Genomic DNA, 24,827 nt, shown 5'->3' on the forward strand with positions numbered 1-24,827 from the left:
CTGGGCTACATACTACTTTCAACTAGGTGCATACATGATGCATAAAATGTACAAAGGGTTTCAAAAATCTAGCGGTGCGCAGTGTTGGGGGTAACGCATTACAAGTAATGTGCATTACGTAACAATATTACTTTTCTGAAGTAACGAGTAAAGTAACGCATTACTTTTTAAATGTACACATACATTTTTGAGTTACTTTTTCAAAAAAATCATTTATTTCATTTATTTTAACGTTAAATGGCATGACACACACAATGTGTAAAAATTAACACATAATTTTTTACAGTGCAGGCCTGTGTGGGAACAGTTTGAGTCAGAAACTAAGATGGCAGGCCAGAGCTCGACATTTTTGTGTTGAAATAAGCAATTTCTGAATGCAGAACTTTTCAATCATAAAAAACACCTGCAAGGCCTGAAAGAAATCTAGCTTCAGCCAAGAAAACGTAACGTAAAAGTAGCTAAAAAAGTAACTTAAGCATTACTTTCCATGAAAAGTAACTAAGTTACGCAATTAGTTACTTTTTTGGGAGTAACTTAATATTGTAATGCATTACTTTTAAAACTAACTTTCCCCAACACTTGCGGTGCGCATACAATACGCACGCACTCTTCTAATGACAAAAATTGCATCACGAGCACTGTGTGCAGACCTGTGCGTATGCGTAAATACTGTACTGGACCATTCTTCGGCCTTTAAGCATATACATGAAAACAATGTAGTAAAAAACTGGAACGTTTTCTTTTGAGCTTTTGAAAAAAGTACGCTGTCTTACACAGAGTATATATATTTATATATAGCCTATATATATATAGTAGTTAAAAGTTTTTTCACATTTCAGCAATTTATATTATCTGTGACATTAAGAATATATATAAATAATTATCTGCATTATTTTTAAATGTACATATTGAGTCACTTGCTCAGACTGCAACGTTGCTGTTCTTATGTCTCCAGAGAAAGATAGAAATAGCACTAAATGTGAGATTATTTTATTGTGAGACATGTTGTACTCACATTTTATTTTCAGGGTTAAAAACAAAGATGACAGCTGCATCTCTCTCTCTGCACTTTAAATTTACTTAGCCACAATGGTTTTCATTTTAACAGCATTTTTATCTGGTACATTTGATTTACTCTCATAAATATTCTTTCTGCATTTCTTTTCAAATTTAATAATGTTCACTTGGCATATCTTTAATCTTAAATCAGATTCAGAAGGCAGAGGTTAAGAGAGTCTTAAGTATTGCGAATACATGAATCAAGATTCTGTTTGATATATGTGACTGATAGGCACAACTGTTTAATGTACTGCTATTAGTTATTATAAACAAACAGTTCACTCTTAACCAATAAAGATTTGCAGTTTCAAGAAATATTACAAAACTTTCACAGAAAATTCATAATAAATCTGACAGCAATACATTCCAAAAAGCATTGAGAGCCAAAAAGCATTGAGAGCTTTTAATAAATTATTAAGTGGTAACACTGAGATGAGAGATTGTTTTGATTTCTTTGCACTTCTAAACACAATCCAGATTTAATTGCTTTATATACAGTATGGCTGTGTGATTGAAGTCTAATCATTGGCCTTGTTTTTGCTTTGTGCTTTGTTCACCTGTCCTTTGCTCAAGGTCACTTCAATAACAAGCTCATTTCAAACTCATTTTTAAGTTAAAAAGCATACGCAATTTGGCAAAGCTTTGGACGGCCTCGGTTTGTCAGCAGTTAATTGTTCAGAGGCAATGAATTACAACTACAAATCAATGATAAAAAAAAGTATGGAGAAATTATAGCAACTGGTGAACATTGCAACACTCAAAACTATTGATTTTTCCTGCTTGTTCAATTTAGTTGAGCTAATGCAACACAATTTATGAATAATTTGTCACAACTTAATGTCAATAGGAGGCTAATGCAACACAATTCACGAACGTTTTGTCACAACTTAATTTCAATACGAGCAACAAACGGCACAGACAAATTGGACATTGATTCGAATGTAATCTAGAAAAATATTTTATGTAATAATTCAGAGAAAAATTGCTTTAACATTGTTATTTTTGTAGTTAATGACCAAAGTAAAAATTGTGAAAGGCCACAAAAATGTCTGTCAAGGTTTACTCATATAACTAATATTAGTCTTTATCTGATGTTTAACCTCTTGTATGCACACTTTCATCTTCACTTTAAATAGCTTTATCTGGAGGACATTACCCAGAGGACCAAATGGTAAATTGAGGCATAGGTGTTAAAGGAGATAAAGGATTTGATGTTATCGAAAAACTCAATTCAAACATGTACACGCAATAAACTATGATGCTAGATCCTTTCACGGCTCAGAACTAATCAAGTAGTGTAAACCTTGCCATTACAGAAAGGTAAGTATCACACATTTGACCAGCATTTCTATTGTATTCAAAAGAAAAATATAACACAACCTCCATAAAGTATTTATACCTTTAGTATAACATTATATTTATCAAAGAAATGCCCATGCATGGTCTCCAGAGGATGATGTTATGTCAAGGCTGCACAAATAGCTGCACTTCTGGTCCCATATACATAAATCATAAATTATCCATCAGCATTCTCCTGCCACTTGGTCTCACCCAGAGAAAAAAAGACACGCCTGAAATACAGCGTTCTGTCAGCCGGTGGTAAACAATAAGGAACTCTAATTTGATAAAGGGCACAAAGGTTAAATTTTCTCCACACAGCACACAATTCAGGGTCACCGAAGCTTTTTCAGCCAGCTGTAAAGTTATTTTCTTGTATGACAGCTTGTGCAGGACTGATAGGGCAGATTTAATGAGACAAGTTGATTAGAAAAGCACATCTTCTATTCACTAAGTTGTCTGTCATCTTAGGCACATTGATATATCATATCTGGCAAGAAACAGATAAACATAACCAGATTATTTTGTTGCAGAGCATCCTATTGTTCCTTATGTACTTGATTGAGAAATCATATCCAAATGGATTATTTGTATATTATTTCTTGGAAAAGAAGGGATGCTACTGTATATTATTGAATAACTCATAACAATAGCTCGTAATTAACTAGTAAATTTTACTATTTATAAATTAATAGTATATTAATAACTTTTGGAAACTGGTTTGGGAATGTGTGCACTGCAAAAAATGACTTTCTTACTTAGTATTTTTGTCTTGTTTTCAGTAGAAATATCAAAAAATTCTTAAATTAAGATGCTTTTTCTTGATGAGCAAAATAACCTAAGAACATAATACTAGTTTTTAGACAAAAAATATACAATTTAAGTGAATTTGTGCTTAAAACAAGCAAAAATATCTGCCAATGGGGTGAGAAAGTTTTACTTGAATTAAGTGTTATTATAATATAAGTGTTATATTATGAAATCTTATTTCACATTTTTCACAAGGACAATTTCACTTAAATTGTATATTATTTGTCTTAAAACTAGACTTATTTACTTAGGTCATTTTGCTCATCAAGAAAAACCATCTTGATTTAAGAATGTTTAGATATTTCTCCTGAAAACAAGACAAAAATACTAAGTAAGAAAGTCATTTTTTTGCAGTGTGACACTTTGGCATACTATACTTACTTGTGGGTGGTTAGATGATTGTTTTTTTCTAACAGATTCATACACAATACATACTGCAGCTATTGACTCTATATAATAGATGAGCAGACAGAGCCACAAAGTTTGGGGGAATTTCTACAAAATAAACACTGTTAATGAAAATAAATATATGATAATTAAATATAATGTGTTGTGATATGATATAATTGTGTATTACTTTGCCAGAAACAAGCCAGATTTTTAGCTAAATATTGCATTGCAATAGAAGTTGATAGTACAGAAGATGCATGACAGCTGCTATTGTTTTCTGTAATCATTTGTATCACATTTGTATTACTTGCCATGTTAACTTAATACTATAGGCATGTCTGCTGGGTAAAAACCTGCAAAACTAATCCCAAATCAGTTCAAAAGGGCTGTATTATTCCCTTCTGACATCACAAGGGGAGCCAAATTTCAATGGCCTATTTTTTCACATACTTGCAGAGAATGGTTTACCAAAACTAAGTTACTGCGTTTTTCTCTTTCACATTTTCTAGATTAATAAAAGCATTGTGGGCCCAATTATAGCACTTAAACATGAAAAAGTTTGATTATCATGATATGTCCCCTTTTAATATCAACTTAACAGTAAGTTTAAGTAGGGTGGAAGGAAAATCTCTCAAGAATGTATTAATAAGTGGCATATATCTTGGGATTCATCCATGAAAGGAAGACATAGCCTACAAAGTAAATTAAAGCAAAATAATATGAATCATAATATTAGTAGGAAGGAATCTACTATATTTACGAGATTAAGAATGAGACACACTAGGCTCAGTGCAACTAATTATATCATGGGCAAACACAATACAGGTTTTTGTGATGTGTGTAAGGAAATAGAGACAGTAGAGCATGTTTTAAATCAGCAGGAAAGAAAACCATAGAGAAGTACAAGACACAGGTATTACAGAATTCAAAATGGGTAATATTTTAAATGAAGGGACAAAAACGGGTAGGTAGCTATTATTAGCAATAATTAGTTTTTTCAAACCGCGTTAATTAATAGACTTTAACCAGAATCATGCAGATTATCCTTGTCGCACTCCAGTACAGTAGGTGGCGGTAAGCACCTTTGCAGTTGCTTTGCAACCCGCTAGTAAACCCACAAAAGAAGAAATTGGAGGCTACTTCAACACACATGCTGCACGGATACATACTAAAAGAGTGAGTACACAGAGACACAGGCTGTTGAACTAGTGTGCTTACTACCTAGACAGCATTACTGAGCATAATTTTTGAGTCTACGTTTGAACGCGCATGTAATTCACACAAACTGTCTTAAAACTCAGCCGGTGTATTTATATCTGTTTCGTGTGTTGATTCTTGTGTGTTCAGCGCGTGCTTAACTCTGACGAGCGCAAAGCAGTCCATTCACGCAACACAAATATCTTCTAAAACATTAACTGAAATGTTCACGTTATTAAATGCAAATCTAGTTATTAATGCATTCTCTTCATAAGGATCTACTGTCTGTGATTTGCTTTTGGGGGTTTTAGTGGAGTTTATACTGTGCACCCAAACGTGAACCTGGTTTTGGTAAAACAAGAACTGATGTGAAGCTGAAAATGTCCTCAAAGAAAGTCAGAGAGCCTTGACATTTCAGTCAATAAAATACATCCAGAGGGGAATAACTACACAATAGGGAACAAATTAATTACAAACACTATGGAGAAAGGTTTTGCTTAAGTTTTTCACAGGGCATTTTTTTAATTATACTGGCTATTTCTTTTGAAACCTAAATCAATTAGGTGTTACAATGGTTAAACTGGTTATATTTCACTGGTTTTGATTTTACACTGTTTGGGCATCAAGTGACAATCCAACACAGTCACACAAACATTAAAAATGTATTAATATTATCATGAGTGCATAACAAATGAATATAGACTGAATAGGAAAATGTACAATGCTTTATAAATGCATGCACAAAAGCTAAAGTGTGATTAACAGTCTTTAGTTGTGTTTTGTTTCTAAATGTCAACTGAATAATTATGGATTTATGCTCTCAGCAGCTAGTAATTCACTGCACATTGTGGTCGGTATAAACCATTTGTTCTTGTGACACGTGAACCTGGATTCAATGTAGTCTGGGTTGCATTAAATTCCCTATGCATAGTTTTTCTCATGGCTTTCTGTCTAAATTGGGCACCTGCTAATATGACCAACGTCTAACGGGTGAATACATTTTCAAATGACGTTTTATTTGGACATATTTTTTTGACATTAACATATAAAAAACTAATTACAATCTTAACACCTTGCAATAATTTTGTATTTGTTAACATGAGTTAATGTACTGTACAAGGATTTTTCATTGTTAGTTTATGTTAAGTGGCTAATGCAGTAACTTATGTTAACAAACACAAGTTAAAGGGGACATATCATGAAAATCAGACTTTTTCCATGTTTTAGTGCTATAATTGGGTCCCCAGTGCTTCTATCAACCTATAAAATGTGAATAAGATCAACCCAGTAACTTTGGTTTTGGTAAACCATTCTATGTAAGCATTTGGAAAAATAGGTAATTGGAATTTGCCTCCCCTTGTGATGTCAGAAGGGGATAATACCGCCCCTTAATCTGCACTATCCAACCACGGCACTGCCATTTAGTGCAGCGATCAGCTCACTTGCATTTTAAAGGACACACCCAAAAATAGCACATTTTTGCTCACACCTACAAAGGGGCAATTTAAACATGCTATAACAAACCATCTATATCAGTGTTTCTCAACCCTGGTCCTCAAGGACCCCCTTCCAGATGCTGCGTCCGAAACCGCCTACTTCATACTATATAGTACGCGAAATGCAGTAGGCGAGGCGAGTAGTATGTCCGAATACATAGTATTCGAAAAACAGTATTCGAAAAGTACCCGGATGACCTACTACTTCCGGTTAGATTTTGCAGTGTGCATACGATGGACGCTTCACTATCCCATGATGCCCTGGCAGAGGAGTTATCCAAAGAAGAAGAAGAGGCACGCGGCTGGAATGATCATGACGTGATGACGACGTATGTTACGTGATGAAGCAACATGGCGGATGTAGTACGTACGAATCTCATTCATACTACCAGGATTCATACTATACAGTACCTACTGTTTTAACGGCAAGTAAGTAGGTACTTCATCTTATTCAGTACCTACTATACAGTATGCGGTTTCGGACGCAGCCAGAATGTTTTAGATGTCTCCTTAATTAACACACCTGATTTAAATTATTAGCTTGTTAGGGAGACATTCTGGAAGGAGGCTGATGAGTTAGTTCAGGTGTTTTAAATTGGGAGATACCTAAAACTTTCTGGAAGGGGGTCCTCGAGGACCAGGGTTGAGAAACACTGAGTGCGTTTACATGAACAGTCTTACGCCGATTATGCTTAATAAACTGATAACACGTGGGGTCATGTAAAGGCGTAAAACTGTTTTCTTTAATCGGGGAAAGCCCATAAACGGCGTAAGCAAAAACCGATCGGCACAGGTAGTTTTTTGCTCATTACGCCGATTTCGCGTGGCATGTAAACACCTTAACCCGCTTTCTCACGGTTTTGTCCATGTGCGCATGTCTCCGCGTATGAAAGATAAACGTCACACGCGGAAGTAAGCGCAAAGTAATGCATAAAAGTCTCAGCTTGACTAAAGCAGTTAGCAGAGAAACTAATAAATAGAAGCTTATGTTACATTTACTGGTTCTGTAGACACGAAAAGAGATACAACAGTACAGCTTAAGACAGATATGCCATTGGCTTTTTGATAGACAATTATGTACTATAGGTGGTGACGTCACTGCCTGCGAGAAAACTGATAATTATCCAAGTACCATGTAAACGCAGTTGTCTGCATAGCCGGTTTATTGATTGCATGTAAACGCATGAAAACAGTTTTCTATAATAAGCAGATTTTTGATAGTTATCCGCTTATTCTGTGCATGTAAACGCACTCACTGATCTATATGGTATTTTGAGCTAGAACTTCACATATGTACTATGGGGACACCAGAGATTTATTTGACATCTTAAAAAAGTCTTGTGAAATGTCTCCTTTAAAGTGTTACCAGGTTAATAAATACTTGAACTATATACTAAAAATGCTGGATTTATTTCACCGCATCATTGGGGCAAAAAAAACCAGCATTGTTTAGACTATAACTGTATTGTTCATTGTTTATTCACGTTAACTAACTCATTTACAAATATTAACAAAAACAACCTTATTATGAAGTGTTACCAAAAATACTTTAATTGTTCAGGTAAAGTGTCTTTGTGTTGAGTGTAACTTGTGATGGCGAAATTGATATTTGGATTTTAAATGTTTCACTATAAAGATGGTAAGTTTGAAATAATAAGGTGTTAACAGTTTCTTCAGTGTAAATAGTATTGGTGCTATATAGAAGTGTCTTTCCTTCAGGTGCTGGTGTCATTTCTTTCTGACATCTCTTTACTTTCATGAATATTACTGCAGGTGGCAGGTTGGATTAGGCCCCTATTGTTGATCCATTTTGGCAGACTGTTAGGGATTCCTCTGTAACTGCATTGATTTGTTACTCTCCCCTGGATTGATCTGTGTGATGACATTTTGCTCTGTGTTGAGCATTTATATATTTATCTCGCATACAGAAGTGTCAGGAGTAGCCACTAGCCAGTATGAGATACCTGTGTGGGTTTAGGGGTGAGATATGACAATCAATGATAGTCCCTATCCTGTCACTGAAGGATCGTAGTGTCAGTATTTATATATTTTTTCTAAATGTTTCAAAAATAGCAGACTGTCAGAAGTAAAGTACAAACGCTGTCACTGGGACGGTACCTTTTAAAAGGTCCTGATACGTAAATTGAACAATGTGTTCCTTTGAGGTACTAATATTCACCCTTTAAGCACAAAGGTGTATTTTTTGAAAGGGTATTTACAGTGTCAGTGTGTGATGTCATGCAAGGTTTAAAATTAACTTTTTGGTTCAGCTGAAAAAATATTTTAAATAAAAATGTATTACAAGCGAGATTATTTACTGGGGTAAAAGTTGGTTAAAGTTGTACGACGGCTATACCATGGTATCACTATTTTGGTGGCCTAATGGTTAGTGCGACAAAGTGAACAGCAGCGGTTCACCTTAGACGTGGGTAAGTCCCAAAAATAAAGAAAAAATCCCCAAAACAAAAATGATGTCTCAGACCGCAACTGTACTCTTGTACAAAGTGAAGTTTATTAACATTGAATCAGGAGAAAAACCAAGGTGATATTTATATTTACAAGTGCAGAAAACAAAACCCAAAATACCAAAATAAATATATCACCTTGGTTTTTCTCCTGATTCACTGTTAATAAACTTCACTTTGTACAAGAGTACAGTTGCGGTCTGAGCCATCATTTTTGTTTTGGGGATTTTTTCTTTATTTTTGGGACTTACCCACGTCAAAGGTGAACCGCTGGTGTTCACTTTGTCAGTTAGACAGTCTGGTTCGTTACTATGAGATTTGCGACTGAGGTACCCTTGAGCAAGACACCGCTCCCCCCATTGCTGATCCCAGATCAGGTCAATGGGACGCAAATTATGCTTTACATTAGTAACCCTAAGGTAAACTAGTAACATATTACAGAAGCAGGGCAAGAGGACAATAGATAATATGTTAGTAGACACAGGGCAGAGTCAGTGTATGAGACAGCAAAAAATGTGAGGGATCTTTTCTACCTATCCAGGATTTTTTTAACTAGTTGTGTTTTTAAACTATAAAAGACTTGTGTTTTGCTTTATTTTTAATGTGTTCTTTTACCTGTCATAATATCTGAAAGTTATTTTATTAGAATGTAATGTAATCTATCAGATCGTCACTGCTGAAAAATAAGACTTTTTGTAATTGTCATTTGATATTACACCGAGCATGTTTTTATTTATTGTCTTGTATTTGTGTTTCTTTCAGTTGATGAATACAGCTGATTATAAGCAAGGCCATGGATGAAGAATTTACTCCATTAGATTGCCTATTGCCGTCAGGTATTTATTCCTTTTCAAACTTATTTAAATGTCTGAATATGTTTAGCATATCATTCCTGTCCATGCTTGCCTGCATTTACACCTATTTCTAAAGATTAGAAACATAGTTAATAAATTAATTACAGAAAGCTCTATTTTTTTTACAACAGTAGGGCTTGAAAATGTGTTACTTAGAGATTTGTTTGCATGTGCACACAGATACAAACAACACTCGTTCTCAAACTCTTACATTTGGTATAATTATATTTTTATTCTATTATTTTTATTCATATTCTATTACAATGAAGAAATTTATTTGAAATAGTCACGGAGATCTGGATGGGCTACGTGTTGTTTCAGGTTTAATTTTCACTTATCAGATCGGTTTTTACAGGTGAGATTACACCTGACAGGTAAACCTATATGGAGAGGATATTGTTATTTAAAGGGGCAGTAAGTAGGGTTTTAAGTGTTTTATTAATCAAAATCAATGTCTTTATTAATAAATATGTCCTCGTTGGTGTCAAATGACCTCTGCCAGTGACTTTTCCTTGTAAGCTTAGAATTTCTCCTTTTTACTTACATTGAAAGGGTAAGTCAAAGGAGGCTTCTGTATTGATAATCTATAATAGCAGAGAGGGACAAAAAGCACTAGCCTACCAACGCGTTTTCATTCAGAACACATGAACCAGCTGAAACGAATAAAGGAGATCAGTGAGTACATAACAGCTACAATAGTTGCCACACGCATTTGGAAAAGCAAGGCGCTACAGAGCACTGTTCGTTTGAATGCAAAATACAATTTTATCACTAGATGGTGGTAAATCCTACTTACAGTCCCTTTAACTTGTTTAAAAAATTGCAAACTATAAAATATGAGTTTAATAGATGCAATAAGAGTTGCTGTCATCTTGATAATTTACAACACAATTCGTCGGATGACAACTTTGCTTAGGAGAGATTCACTCTAGCCAAAAGAAGACTGCTAAAACTACACTGTAAGCCCATACAGGTTGATTGAACCTAAAAAGTTTATGGAAACTCGTTGCCCTAAAAAAGTTGATTTTGTCTGGTTGAAATAACAATTAATTTTAAGTTTAATGTACTTAATGTTTTAATTTCTTCCAATGCACTCTTAACCCAGATTAGATGACATTACTAGAAATGTGTGAGGAAACCTGTTGCATATAACTTTAGTTTTTATCACTTTATATTACTTTTGATGTTATAAATGGTATTATAACAAAAATTAATGACTGAGTCACTGACTTTAAGTCAATCATTGAATAAACGTGATTCTCCACAGAAACACACAAAAAACATACATTGTAAGTACAGTGGAGAGAAATACAATAAAATGTTTTGAACAGGGTTCATGTACGGAAACACTGATCACCTGAACGGTGACTTCACAAAATTATAATTTACAACAAAACAACATCAATAATATAAGAGCTTGAACCTATATGACATTTTATTAACAAATATCTGAATAGAGAACTTTCTTATCAGTTTTTAATTTGTGAAAAAGCAAAAAATAATCTAAATAGTCAGGCGCAAAGGATTATGGGTATTCCTCAAAACATGAACTAATAATTTTAAGTTCATTTTACTTGAATGTTTTAGTTTAATAGATTTTGTAAGCTTAACAGTTAAATCAACTAAACTTTTTAAGCTTTGGCTTCAAAACAGAAAATATTAATGATTTTTCCTTGATTGTTTGAGTAAAGACAATTTCTGGGTTAACAGTGTAGCCAAATTAAAGGGACACTCCACTTTTTTTGAAATTATGCTCATTTTCCAGCTCTAATAGTTTCCAGCCCCTAGAGTTAAACATTTGATTCTTACCATTTTGGAATCCATTCAGCCGATCTCTGGATCTGGCTGTAACACTTTTAGCATAGCTTAGCATAATCCATTGAATCCAATTAGGCTATTAGCATCGCGCTCAAAAATGACCAAAGAGTTTCTATATGTTTCCTATTTAAAACTTGACTCTGTAGTTACATCATGTACTAAGACCGACGGAAAATTAAAAGTTGCGCCTGAAAGTAGTCCCCTTGGTTACTTTCAATAGCAGGGGACTATTCTCGGGCACTGCGTAATATCACTACGCCTCTTGCAGCCAGTCCTTGATTATTACGCCAGGATGAGAATATAGTTCCTAGCCGTATCGGTCTAGAAAATTCCAACTTTAATTTTTCTGTCCGTCTTACTACACAATGTAACTACAGAAGAGTCAAGTTTTAAATAAGAGAAATATTGAAACTATTTTTGAGCTAATGGTCTAATCAGATTCAATGGATTATGCTAAGCTATGCTAAAAGTAGTAGCACCAGACCCAGAGATCAGCTGAATGGATTCCAAAACTGTAAAAATCTATTGTTTATCTCTAGGGGAGCTGGAAAATTAGCATATTTTCAAAAAAAAGTTAAATGTCCTTTTAACACTGCTTCATTGGTCTTTGAAGGTCAGCCAAGGCAGACTGTGGATGTTTTGTAACAGGATGGTAGAGGCAATTTGGCAATGATCTTATGAGCTTGGTCAATTTTTTTTAAAGCCCCCCTTACCTAAAAAGTGCACTTTTAAATGTGTTTCTAGCAGAAAATGAGTCGCCAGTGTGTGTGTGCAGAAACACATTATGTTATTATCCAACTCTTTTTCTTTGTGTAATCTCATTTACAGAATTACATTTTAAGAATTTTAGGGAAACCTGAATCCAAATAAAAATGTGCTTCATGAAGAAATGTTTTATTTCTAATTATATTTCTTTCTAGGTTGGTGCTCCATAATAACAATACCAAAAAGTTATCAAGCTCTAATGACTAGCCTTGAATAATAGCCACGTTTATGCGTCTGTGGCTGCATGTGGTCATTTTAGTAATAAATGCATTCTCAGTGACTAACTCAGTTTTGTGATGCTGTTATCCTTTCTGTGAATTATCAGCGGTATGGGATTGAATATTGTTTTACTCAGAAGGTGTTTTATTGAAGCTTTTGATGCATAAGGACTTTCAGTAAATTAATGTTGAATCTTTTTTCATTCAAGTGTGACTATATTATACAGTTTTCTCATCCATAAAGAGCTTTTAGTTTAGATCTTGCTGTTTTGATCTCCAAAATACCATGGTACAGATGACACAAATTTCTTGGTCAGATATATTTAGGCTGTCAATCAATACATTTGTATTTGAAACACTTTTTAGAATAAGAAATTGGATTTCATGTCCTTTTCATTCCAATTTTTAAACAAATTAAACCAAGCTTGTTTGTGTGTTGCATTGCAAATTTGTTGTATCCTAATGAACAGCCCTAAACTAATTTGGGGTATGATAATTTCCGTGTATTTCAACTGATGAGTCCCAAGTTCAGCAGTATGAGGAAAAATATTCAAATGCTGCTCTAATAACAGAGCCAGTAAATACAAACGCACAAAATAACTTCAACGAGTGTGCTGTCAAAAATTTAATTTACAGGAATTCAACAGTTCTGCGACTGAATTGACAAACAGATGTTTTACAATTGTTGCAAATACAGATTTGGCCAGAGGCACCTACTTTTTTTCCACAGCGCCGGGTGTTGTGATAGCTCCGATTCATTTGTACCCCGTGTTCACATTCTGGAACCTCAATACTTTTCTCAGTCTATTTCACAAGACGTGTTTTGTTCACGCCTGCATCGTGACACTTTTGATTTATTTGGATGCAGTTTTGACACATACACTGTGTCTCATTTCCTCATCTTGTGATTTTGGTTAATTTAGTTCACTAAAAACAATTGTTTTTTTCATTTTGGTGTTATGACATTCAGAGGCTTTGGGGATGTTTTTTGATTAAACAACGAATAAAGAAACGGTTGATTAGCTTCACGTTAGAATAACTGTCATTTAAAATGTCTGAATAGCTAGGCTCCAAACCGAAGAGGGTTTGAATCTGTTTAATATGTTTCCCTAAGAATAACACTCAGATTTTTTCCTGATTTTGGTAACTTAAAGGAAAACACCACAGTTTTTCAATATTTTACTATGTTTTACCTCAATTTAGATGAATTATTACATACCCATCTTTTTCAATGCGTGCGCTTCATTTTTGCTTGGTGCGTCGTGAATGTGTTAGCATTTAGCCTAGCCCCATTCATTCATTAGGATCCAAACAAGGATAAAGCCAGCAAACACTTCCATGTTTTCAAGACAAGTAAGTATGGTGGCATAAAATATAACGTGCCGATTTTTAGGCGGATAAAAATGAGAACTATATTGTATGACGGAAGAGCACTGTAAATGTTTAAACAATATGTGAACATGTCTGTGAAATCATGGCCGTACACTGTAAAATATTTGCTGTAATTATCCATTGGTTTGCCAGTAACTTACTGTAGAAGATAAAGACTGAAAATGTTTCATGTTTATTTTACTTTTAACAAACTGTTGACAGTAAATAACATAAATGTAAAATCTACAGTAAGTTACTGGCAGCTAGTTGCCAATAATACCCAGTAATACTTTAATCTCTACAGAAATGTTTTACAGTGTACCCACCATTGAGGTTTCTGAGGTCCAGACCTCAGTTTATAATAGAAGTTGTGAAATAATTGTGTTAACTGTACTTTGGTGGCCATGTGACCTTCTTATGACCCGCCACCTCAGCAGTCAATAGTGGTCGTCTTATTTGTCTCAGCACTTGCGGTGCAGAGCAGATCGATCGGCATGTGACCGTGTATACGACTGGGTATGCTTTCAAACAATCTTGCGGTAGTGTGATGTCACACAGAATTGTTCATCAAACCGATTGTATTAAAAAAGGATGCAAACTAATAAACTTTTGTCTGATTTTCACACGGCCCTATGTGAAATAAAGGCTGAAGTCTCTTATAATAAGCTTAGGAGCATCAAGGTTTGATTTCAATCACTGATTTCACATCAAATTTCAATTAAAAAACATGACCTTACTCAGTCAATATTAAAGATATCAAAGTTATATTTTCACATAATGTTCTTTACATTATATAGATGACTTTACGTATAGGACATTACGTACTAGTTTTCACAGACTGGTCACATATTAATAAACTTCCCTGAAGCTGATTTTGTTAATATTACACAGTTTTGGCCTTCACTGCTACACATTGATAAAATATATAAAAAAAACAACAGAATTCGCATTCATGCAATTACAAAACGCATTATCCTCTATTATCGCAGTTATTACTCTTGCAGTTTTTATTAGCTGCTTCTGTTTAGACGAGTTTCTCACCAGATTATTAAACTGTTTTTCTCACTTGCACATAGAAAATGAAAGGACTTTAATCTGAAACCCCACCATAACCAAATTATTTACTCTGGATATGTTTCCAAATTTCTCTCCCCAGGAAAACAGAAAATAGGCCTGCTTATCTTAAACCAGCCTTTGGATGAACAGTACTTCGATGTCCTGTGGAATAAAGGTAATGATTTTATAATGAACATCAGATATTAGTCTTTGATGTGATGTTTACCTCTTGCAGTTCAGTAACACAACTTCTAAAATTGCAATCTAAAATTTTTAAGTCTGATTTATAGAGGCACTAAGATCTATAAAGCTTCTATATCCCATAATGCATTAGTTATCTTATGACTTCATGATCATATAACTCATATATCTGTTTTTATTTGTCTTTTATCACTATGATTTTCAGCTACCTTTCTTTGTTGTTCTTACACACCATCAATTTTACATTGCAGTCTGAACTGTAGCTAGAACATGACCGGTTACACAGACAAATACATTTTTTACTCAGGAGTTTTTACACATCAGATATTTTGAGGGGTATCAAACGACTTTCAGCACAACACAAAGGGCTTATTTTTGTTCTTTAAAACAAGCTGTTTTCCTTGGCATTGACCTTAACTGCCTTTGACTCTGGACTTTTTGCTACACTGTAAAAGAACTTTGCTGCCTTAAAATTTTTTGTTAAATCAACTCAGATTTATGAGTCATGTCAACAGAAATTAGTTGTCACAACTTATAAAATATAGTTGAGAAAAGTCAACTTAAATTTATTAGTTATAACAACTCACCTGTAGTTATAACAACTCATCTCTAGTCAAGATAAATAATAGTTAGTTGAAATGACTTGTAAATCTGAGTTGATTCAACAAAAAATTTTAAGGCAGCAAAGTATTTTTTACAGTGTATATATAAAAATGCAACAGTTTTTGTCAAGTGTTTATGTCAATTATTGCATCGTTTTCGTTTCTTTCATAAGTCTAAAACTTGGCCGTGTAATTCCTCTCCCGTTGCATCAGAGATGCTGTGCATTTTTCATGCGGTTCGGCTCTGGAGGCAAAGCAGGTGGGACTCGAATGTTTGGCTGGGAGCTGAGCAAACACTTCCAGATGGTGTACCTTGAGGGACACTCCACCCCTCCAGTGAGCTTCAGAAGTAAGGCCACGTGGGGCCATGGCACCCCCAGTGTCTGCCCTATAGAACAGCATGATCAAAAACAGCACTTTATTTTGGCTGTTTGATTTTTGGGACTGTTTTCAAAACACCTAAGATTAGAGCTGATGGGTCCAGTTGTGGCATCAGTATGTAGAGGAAGTATTTACTGGTTGATTAGTAGGCACATGTAGGCCTACTTGTACAAAGGGGATCTTAATAATAATATGTTAAATTTATAAAGCGCTTTTCTGCATTACTCAAAGCGATTTACATGTAAAAGTGGATGTTGAAATGCCCCCCACACCCCAGATTATTAATGGAGAGGAGACAGAGTGACATAGCCAATTAGTATATGAGGGGATTATTAGTAGGCCAATGGGCAAGTTTGGCACATCTCTACTCTTTTTTTGAATGACATCCAGGGATTTTTAACAACCACAAATAGTCAGGACCTCAGTTTATCATCTCATCCGATGGACGGCTCCAGTATACATGGGTTTCAGTCATGTGACTTTTTACGTTATGCCGCCATCTTGAGGACCTACCGAGTACCAGTAGGCTACTGACAAGCATTGGCTGGCTTGCTACGATTTACGGATTTCTTATCTTTTACTGTCTATGATTCTTATGGATACGGGAAATGGCTACGAAAGACAACATGTCGCACCTCGACTGTCATGAAAAGAAACGCGACTTTAAAAAAATATACCTTGGTTTGGGTGTGATGCCTACTCAATCCCCGATACGTTCTTCCAGCCGCTGTTCGCTGCTACCGAACTACCACTATTTTACAACACTAAGGCGGCGCGTCACAACATGAAACTTTGCTCGAAGTATCACCTGGATCTCTACTCATGAACGCGAACATTGAGAACATTGTTTGTGTACACAGAGTTTAATAAAAAGAAAGTTTTGTACAACTGATTTTGGCTGTTATGGTGTCTGCTCGTCATCCCTGCCAGACGGAAATAATCGATTTCTGAATGCGAATGAATGAATCTCATATGAGGCTCCTTTTTCAACTAGAATGTCAATATTGTTTTTCACTTGCGACAAAACAACGAATTATCTGTGCATTTATATGGAACTATGCTTTAGGAGCTATCCATCTTTACTCTCCTCCCTCCTTACGTTCCATTCGCAGATCGATACATCTTGACTGGGAAGGTGGCGGCGAGCGGAAGCCAAATCAACCAAAGTCAGTTGTTCAAAACCTTCTTTTTAGTAAACTCTTTGTTCACAAACAATGTTCTCAATGCTCGAGTTTACGTGTAGAGACACAGGCGATACTTCGAGCAAAATATCATGTTTTGTCGAGCCTTCTTAGTGTTGTAAAAATAGCGATTTTGATGCTCACAACATATTGAAGGCATAGCTTCTAGTTCTTTTGCGACCACTTCAGGTCCTCAAAATGGCGGAAGACAAGAGAGTGACGCCAGCTGAAACCCATGTATAGCACGTCCCTGTCACTATACTGGGGTGTTAGGACCCACACAGACCACAGGGTGTGCAGCCCCTGCTGGTCTTACTAACACCTGGTCTCCCATCCAGGAGAACTGACCAGGCTCAACCCTACTTATGGCGCTTTTCCATTGCATAGTACCACACGGTTTGGTTTAGTTTGAGTCGGGTCAGCTTACTTTTGGGAGCTTTTCCATTGGGTGCAGTACGTAGTACCCGATACTTTTTTCGTACCACCTCGGTTGGTTTTCCAAGCGACCCAAGCTAATACCAAACGTGACGCGAAAACACTGTAGATCACTGATTGGTCTGAGAGAATCGTCATCAGCATCATCGCTGAAAGATTAGCTTTAGTTTACTGCTAGCTTGCGCTGTCTCGAGCAAACATGTTGTCATCTGTGCTCTGCTATAAGTTCCCAAACTTCCTTTTAGTGATGAAAAACATCCACAGGTTGATAACCAGGAACACCAGAACAGTTTTTTTCCATACTTGCAGTTTGTTACGGCACATTAGCGACGTGCACGACCGCACGTCCATATATATGCTTAGATGCAACTTCATTGAGGCTCAGCGGAGCACCGTCGACTAACGCCACGGGTGTTTGAACATAAACTGTCATGTGAGACAAAGGTAGTGATAAACACGATGTGCAAACATTTGTTTGTGGTGGCCAATTTTAATTTTGTGGCAGACTGAGAAATAAATGAATGTATGGGAATGTACAACAACGCTCTCACTTGTATGATGTCACAGCAATATGCAGCGCAAATATAACGACACGCCTATAATAGGCATGGGCCGATTACCGGCTTCAAGGTATACCGAGGTTTTAAACAGTCAAGGTTTCAAAACCACTGAAATATTCTGTGATACCGTCTCCAAGGTATGAGCTGTGTTTATACAAAATTCATTAAATCATTAAGTCATGTGATTGATTTGATGTTTACATTTAATATACATTACAAAAATATTATATATTTTTTGAAAGCATATTATAATTTAAAGGCTTTATTTTTACCTGGCATTTAAAAAATAACACATTTTAGTGTTGCAATGGCAAAACCGTAACACCGTGAAACCGTGGTATTTTTGCTAAAGGTTATCATACCGCCAGAATCTTATACCGGCCCATGCCTAGCCTATAATCCCTCCCGCTGCGAAGTGATACTAAACTCGATGGAAAAGCTAACCATGCCAAAGTGAGGTGAGCTGACCCGACCCAAACTAAACTAAACCGTGGGGTACTATGCAATGGAAAAGCGCCATTAGCCTTAATGGGCAACCAGTCTTGGGCTACAGGGAGATATGGCTGCTTGAAATGCACACCAAACTTGGGGCATCGCGTTACTCGCTCTAGATTACTCACGGGATTTAACTTCATGTCATGCAAATTTTTCCCTCTAGTTGAATATTTTCAACTTGGGCAAAGACACGTTTGAAGCGAATAGTGCGTGTTTTCGTGGCAAACGCGGCACCCATATTGCGTCATTCGCATCGGCCCACGCAAGGACGCGCCTGATTGCGTCTTTGCATTGACTTTGTATGTAATCTACTCGCGCAAATTGTTGAACTCGCGTTTGGTGTGAACCCACAGTAAGTCTATAAATTTACATAATTACCTCTGCGTTTTGGAAGTAGAAGCCCAGGACAAAAAATAACAAAGTGTGTTTTAAGTTGTACGCTTACAGTATATTGTAGAGATTATTTGAAAGAAATGAAACAAAATATCAAAATAAGTGGTAGTAAAGAAGTTATACAGTATTCTTCTTGTTCCTCACTATCGTCTGTTACTGGTGTAGTACTTCAAATCTCTCGCTTGAAAAAGCTTTCTGTGTTGAAGAATTGATAGCACCACAGAAATCAGATAGACTCTAGTACATCATTTCTGTCTTCTGTGGAGGGACATTTATTGTGATATGAGAAATTGTTATCTTTTGCTGTCTTATAAAAGTTGTCTTTTTTTGAGCCTTTTTTATTCTGCAGTTTAAAATGGAAGTTTAGTCATAGGATTGTGGATTATTGTTGCTTATATTGTCTGTCTAGCACATGACAGCTTTGTCTTATATAGTAAAGACTGCAAGTTGTAGTGACATTCATTCTGTTAAACTGTGGACACGGGTTAAAAATTCTGCACCCGTCCCGCCCTCTCAACTCAGGACAAAGACACCGACTTGATTAACCTTTCATTTTGTTCATTGACCACCCGGCCCTCTTTGATTTACAGAGGCCACAAGCTTCACTTCACCTCCACTGCCAAAAGACATTAAATCAGCTATAGCAAACTCTACTTCATCAATATTTGTCCCCCATAAAACACCAACTGAGTAGCAAAAGTTCATGATAGAAAGAGCAAGTGGATTATGAAGTGTTTATTTACAAGGTTATCTGTCCTGCACCAGGGCTTCAGTTAAAGAGCATTCAGGAATGATTTACCCTCTCCTGCACCGCCCGTTGGCATAATGCTGCCTCACCGAAAACTGAGAATGACTATTTGTTTAATGTTGCAGGCTTTGCCACCTGTGTTGAATGAAGATGCATTAAATATGAGTAGTTAATGTATGAAAAGTTGTTGTATATCAATTACAGTCAAGCTACAGTTTACTAACTATACAGGAAGTTAACTACATTAAAGTTATTTAGGGGAACATTGTTTTTATTGGATGACTACATTAGATAATAAAAGTTGATTCTCTAATATAAAATTACCAGAGTGATCTCACAGAAAGTCGTGTTATAGATGGTTTCATCGGACGCACGTGATACACGTCTGGATCCGAACTTTACTTCCGGTTTCGTTTTTTTAATGGTCTGACTAGTTGCTAAACTGATCTCTTGAACAAATGCCTCGTCGAAAATAACAAATGTTTTGGTTTCCTAGGTAATCTATGTGTTGTTTTGTTTGCTTGTTATATAAATAAACTATGTTTAAAGAATTTGTTGTTATTTATTATTAGCGGAGTTTACCGGAAGTTACGTGCGGACCGCGACAGCGGCTTGTTTATGTTGTTACCGCTGAAACGGTCTATAGTCACACAAACTTTGATTAATTTATTTGTGTCCATGGCACGGAATTCAGCATTTTTTCGTGCCTTGAGCACAAATGTCTTTTTCGTGTCACTCGCACGAATTTCTATAAATCGTAAATTTCATTGCACGACTTTCTTTTTTTGGTTTGTTTTTTATGTATTGTTTTCTCATTGTTTTTTGGGAGATCAAAACTCTGACCACCCCTAGGTAATGTAATGTGCAAAAGTCTTAGGCCACATACCACAATTAGATTTGTTGTTTTTGCAACGTTTTAGTGATCAATAGCAGGAAACTGCAGGATCTCTTAAACCTAAATAAAATTAAATCCTTATTTCCAATTTTAAAGAAATTAGTCTTTTTACTTCATTCTGCTCAAAAACACTCAAGATGTTTTGAGTGCCAAAAGAGGTCCCACTAAACACCAACGATGCCTAAAGAAGACATTTAGTCCTGAAATTTTTTTATTTTATTATTTTTACATATTTACTGTATTTTCTTTTTGTTTCTTAAAGGGGACAGAGAATGAAAAACCATTTTTACCATTATCTTTGTTGAATAATGGTAGTCTACCCGCATTCACGAACATACAAAAAGTGCTAAACATGCTAAACATCTCAGTCTCATAGAAATTCCTCTTTTAGAAATGTCAGGCAGAAAACGGCCCAATCTGAAAAACTGATGCTTATGACATCACAGGCATCTCACTGCCCCTCCACTTTAAAATAATTGGCTACATTTTTTGAGTGGCAGCAAAGTCAGCCAATCAGTAATGAGATTGCAAGTTAAGCCAGTAGGCGGAGCCAAATAGGTGCAAAACCACTTGTTTAAAATCCCCCACCCTAATAGAGCTATCTGAGAGAGGTTTTTAGGAAGCTTCTAGGGCATTACAGACCCCAACAAAAAGTTTTTTTCTACATGTCACATCACAGTACAAGGATAAATGCCCTGTTCAATCATTCTATGTCACCTTTAATAAAATGTATTGAAAAATAAATATGGATGGACATTAAAACTTCTAAAACAAGTAGTCTAGTGCTGGTGGCCTAAGACTTTTAACACACATTTAAATACTTAAGGATAAAATTAAATATATTTAGCAAGAAAATCATGCATTTATAAAGGTTTTTAAAGATCAGTTCATTTATAAAGGTAGCCTTTCATATCTGTACAGCACAAATTTTAATCTCAATCAATGATTTAACCTACAGGTTAGATATTCGCAGCACATTTAAGTGCTTGAAGATCCACAGTCATAGATGTTATATAATTGCTTTTCCCCTCTGCATGTGAAGTCTTCGTTTTATGAAAGTCTTCATGTTAATATATTTGCCTGGTGTAGAAATAATGACTCATTTGCATTCAGACAGGCATTTTAAGTCTTGTTCCTTGCTGGTGTTTTCTGATACACTAAATTGCGTCCGTTTTTCTCCGGTTAGAGATGTAAGACACTATTTACTTTGAGAGAAATCTTTTGATACAAGTCCCAAGACTGCATCGAAAGACCAAGATAATGGCACTGTGTACAAATGATGATAGGTTTGCCAGACCAATTTAGCCGTCTGGAGTCTAATGAATAACTGGCATGGATGAACCATCATGAGGCATTATTTCAAAGACTAAAGAGTGGATTTTATTTGCAGTACATCTTATCTGGATCATTAGAGAGCCAGATGTGAACCTTACACTTGATACCTGATGAAAGGAGTTTATTTTCCTTTAGACTGTCTACTTAATACCCTGCTGATGTCATCAGGCACTTCATAACTTAAGTCAATCATTTATCTGTAGAAGAAAAGATTGAGAAGAAGCACGAATAACACAACAAACATAACTTGATTTAAAGAATTGGTGTAAAAGCCAGTCTAGACAAGTGGGAGAGCAGATAAAAAAGGTAGATGTTATGTTTTTTGAGTATCTTCCAAAGCAAGACGACCTCGGCAGACAGGATTGTTTTTACTGCGTTTTAACAATTTCAACAGTGAAGCTTTTTCTGTTTCTGAGCTATTGAAGATGGCTCACAGCGAAACTGAATGTTCCAGTTGCCTCAAACACTCCTATCTCCTCCTCTGTTAGCTGGCAGAAAAGCCGAAGCAATTAAAATGTTCCGGTATTTAACTATTAACCTTGGCCTCGACACCTGAAGGAAGTTATTTTTAACAATATTTACATTTAAATTCATGCATCTGCCAAGTGTTTTTTTCCGAAGCGCCTTACAGTGCATACAAGCAATGCTTTTTCAGTCTGCATGTTCTGAGATTCAAAGAAAAACCTTTGTGTTGCTGGCCCCATGAACAGTTAAGCTACATTAATAATAATACACCCAAGGCCAACATTTGTCCATTGGGATTTCAGCTGTGGCTTGCAAAGACTTCCCATTATTCAAAATGATGCAATCCCCCTAACATTTGACCATGAACCAACTGTACTGACAAGATTACAATCCTCTTGACATGATCTTTGTGACAATTTCTCACATTCATAAGCATGACATCGCAGCGCTTGTCCCAGAAAATCATTTTATTTCATGCAGCCATGAAAACGTTCTCTTCCTTTTTCTCAGAAAGCATTCGAAATACATAAAAGACACAAATTCACCTCGGTTTGTTTATTAATGCGGTAAGGTTGCTTGCATTTGTGCGGTTTTAAATAATAGGATTGCTGACTTATAATCAACCTACTCCTGATAAATAGAAGAAACATCTTCAAAGGGAAGCCGTCAGTCTCAAAGCACCTGGTTTGAAATAACTAATGTATTCAGTAAAAATGCACAATGTTTTTAATTCATGTTTGTTAGCTCTTGCTATTGTCTAGGGAAAGAATCCCACATCTGTGCGCTTTAGTTCATCAACTAGAAAAAAGTCGGAAGAACTTCCTCTGAACTTCTGCTCACGTTAAACTTCAAAGTCTGTAGGATTATCATTTTAATGTCACTTTCTTGTGTTCTTGTTTTGTACATTGAGCATATTGTGCAACATCTTTCACAGATTTCTCACCCTGCGCTGCTTTAGCAAACTGAAATAGGTTGCGCTTGGGTAACACTGCGTTACAATTTAAAGAATATAATGCATTGTAACAAATGTAATTGTTGGTTTTCATGTTTTTTATGCATTTAAATTTTTTAAATGTGTAATTATGAATAAATTAGCATTTTAATGTATGTATGTAAAATGCAGTATAGGCCATTGTAAGGTGCAAAGGGAGTTTTTATATCTATATACATTTCCTGAATATTCTGTATTCTTGTTATCCTAATAAGGAGACCTGAACAATATATCTAGATGGTCATTAAAAACAACAACCACATAAAAGCCGGTAGTTTGTTGATTGAAATTATAATGTAATGGTTAAAATCATACTTTGATGCTCATTATCTCATCATTTGATTTTGAAACTGTAGTATGGTTATTACAGACTGGGTCACATATATATAAAAAAAGTGTCATAATTGTGCTGCTTTTTCTCACATTTAGACATTTGTATACATTGTTATTGTTAGAAAAGGTCTGGATGAATGAATACAGTGTGGATACCTGTCTATTATAGGCAGATATATAAACAATATTCACTTCAAGTATATAGACAAAATAGTATTGAAATATTTAAGTGCAAACTTAATTTTTAGCAAGTGTTACAACTAACCCCCTCCTGTTACAATTAACCCCACCTATGGGGTAAGTTGTAACGTTTGCACTTCTGTCACGTTTGGTGTTATTGTCCAAGAATGGTAAGTACTAGAAACAAACTTCAAATGTTCATTTGTAGCAGAGATGTGTGTGTTGCTTGTGTAAAAATATAATTAATCAAACTCAAATATTTTTTGAATGATGGAGCCAAAACCAAAAAGCGTTAGGTTGTGTCCCGCTCTCCCCTACTGTACACAAATATTTATTAAACTGTTATTACACAATTTTGCAATTAATATTAGATTTTAACTAGCAGGGAAGTGTTTTCTCTTAATTGACATGTTAACTCGTCAACGGCGGGGAAAGAGTTAAATACAATGCTTTTAAAGGTGCCAAAGAATGCATTGAAATAATATGTTAAATTTTTCTCTGATATCTACATAGAAGGTATGGGGGTTTCGTGCAAATTTAGTGCAAAAATTAAATTATCCAGATGATCCATTTACAACCCTAGGATTTACCTTTAGAATGGAATTGTCTATTAATACCTTATTTAAAAGGGTCATACATAATAATTTTGAGCTCTGCTCTGATTGGCTGTTTCTCGGAGCAGCTCTCTGAATAGTTATTTGTGTATATAACCTTATTTTTTAGCCTGTATCAGACGAAGATATGGAATATAAGTAGGGATGCACCGATACTGATACTGGTATCGGGTATCGGCCT

General features: G+C 35.5%; 1 protein-coding gene across 1 annotated transcript in view; it reads left to right on the top strand.

Annotated features, from left to right (window-relative positions):
• Positions 1 to 4,695: 4,695 nt before the first annotated feature.
• Positions 4,696 to 24,827, top strand: part of tpk1 (thiamin pyrophosphokinase 1) — an 83,604-nt gene continuing 63,472 nt past the window's right edge. Inside the window, exons 1-3 of the mRNA XM_065258075.1 lie at positions 4,696 to 4,773; positions 9,518 to 9,591; positions 14,938 to 15,012. Of these exons, the coding sequence (XP_065114147.1) occupies positions 9,549 to 9,591; positions 14,938 to 15,012 (118 nt within the window). The 5' untranslated portion in view covers positions 4,696 to 4,773; positions 9,518 to 9,548. The remainder of the gene's footprint in view (positions 4,774 to 9,517; positions 9,592 to 14,937; positions 15,013 to 24,827) is intronic.

This window comes from Paramisgurnus dabryanus, chromosome 22 (assembly GCF_030506205.2).
Source record: "Paramisgurnus dabryanus chromosome 22, PD_genome_1.1, whole genome shotgun sequence".
NCBI lineage: Eukaryota > Metazoa > Chordata > Actinopteri > Cypriniformes > Cobitidae > Paramisgurnus > Paramisgurnus dabryanus.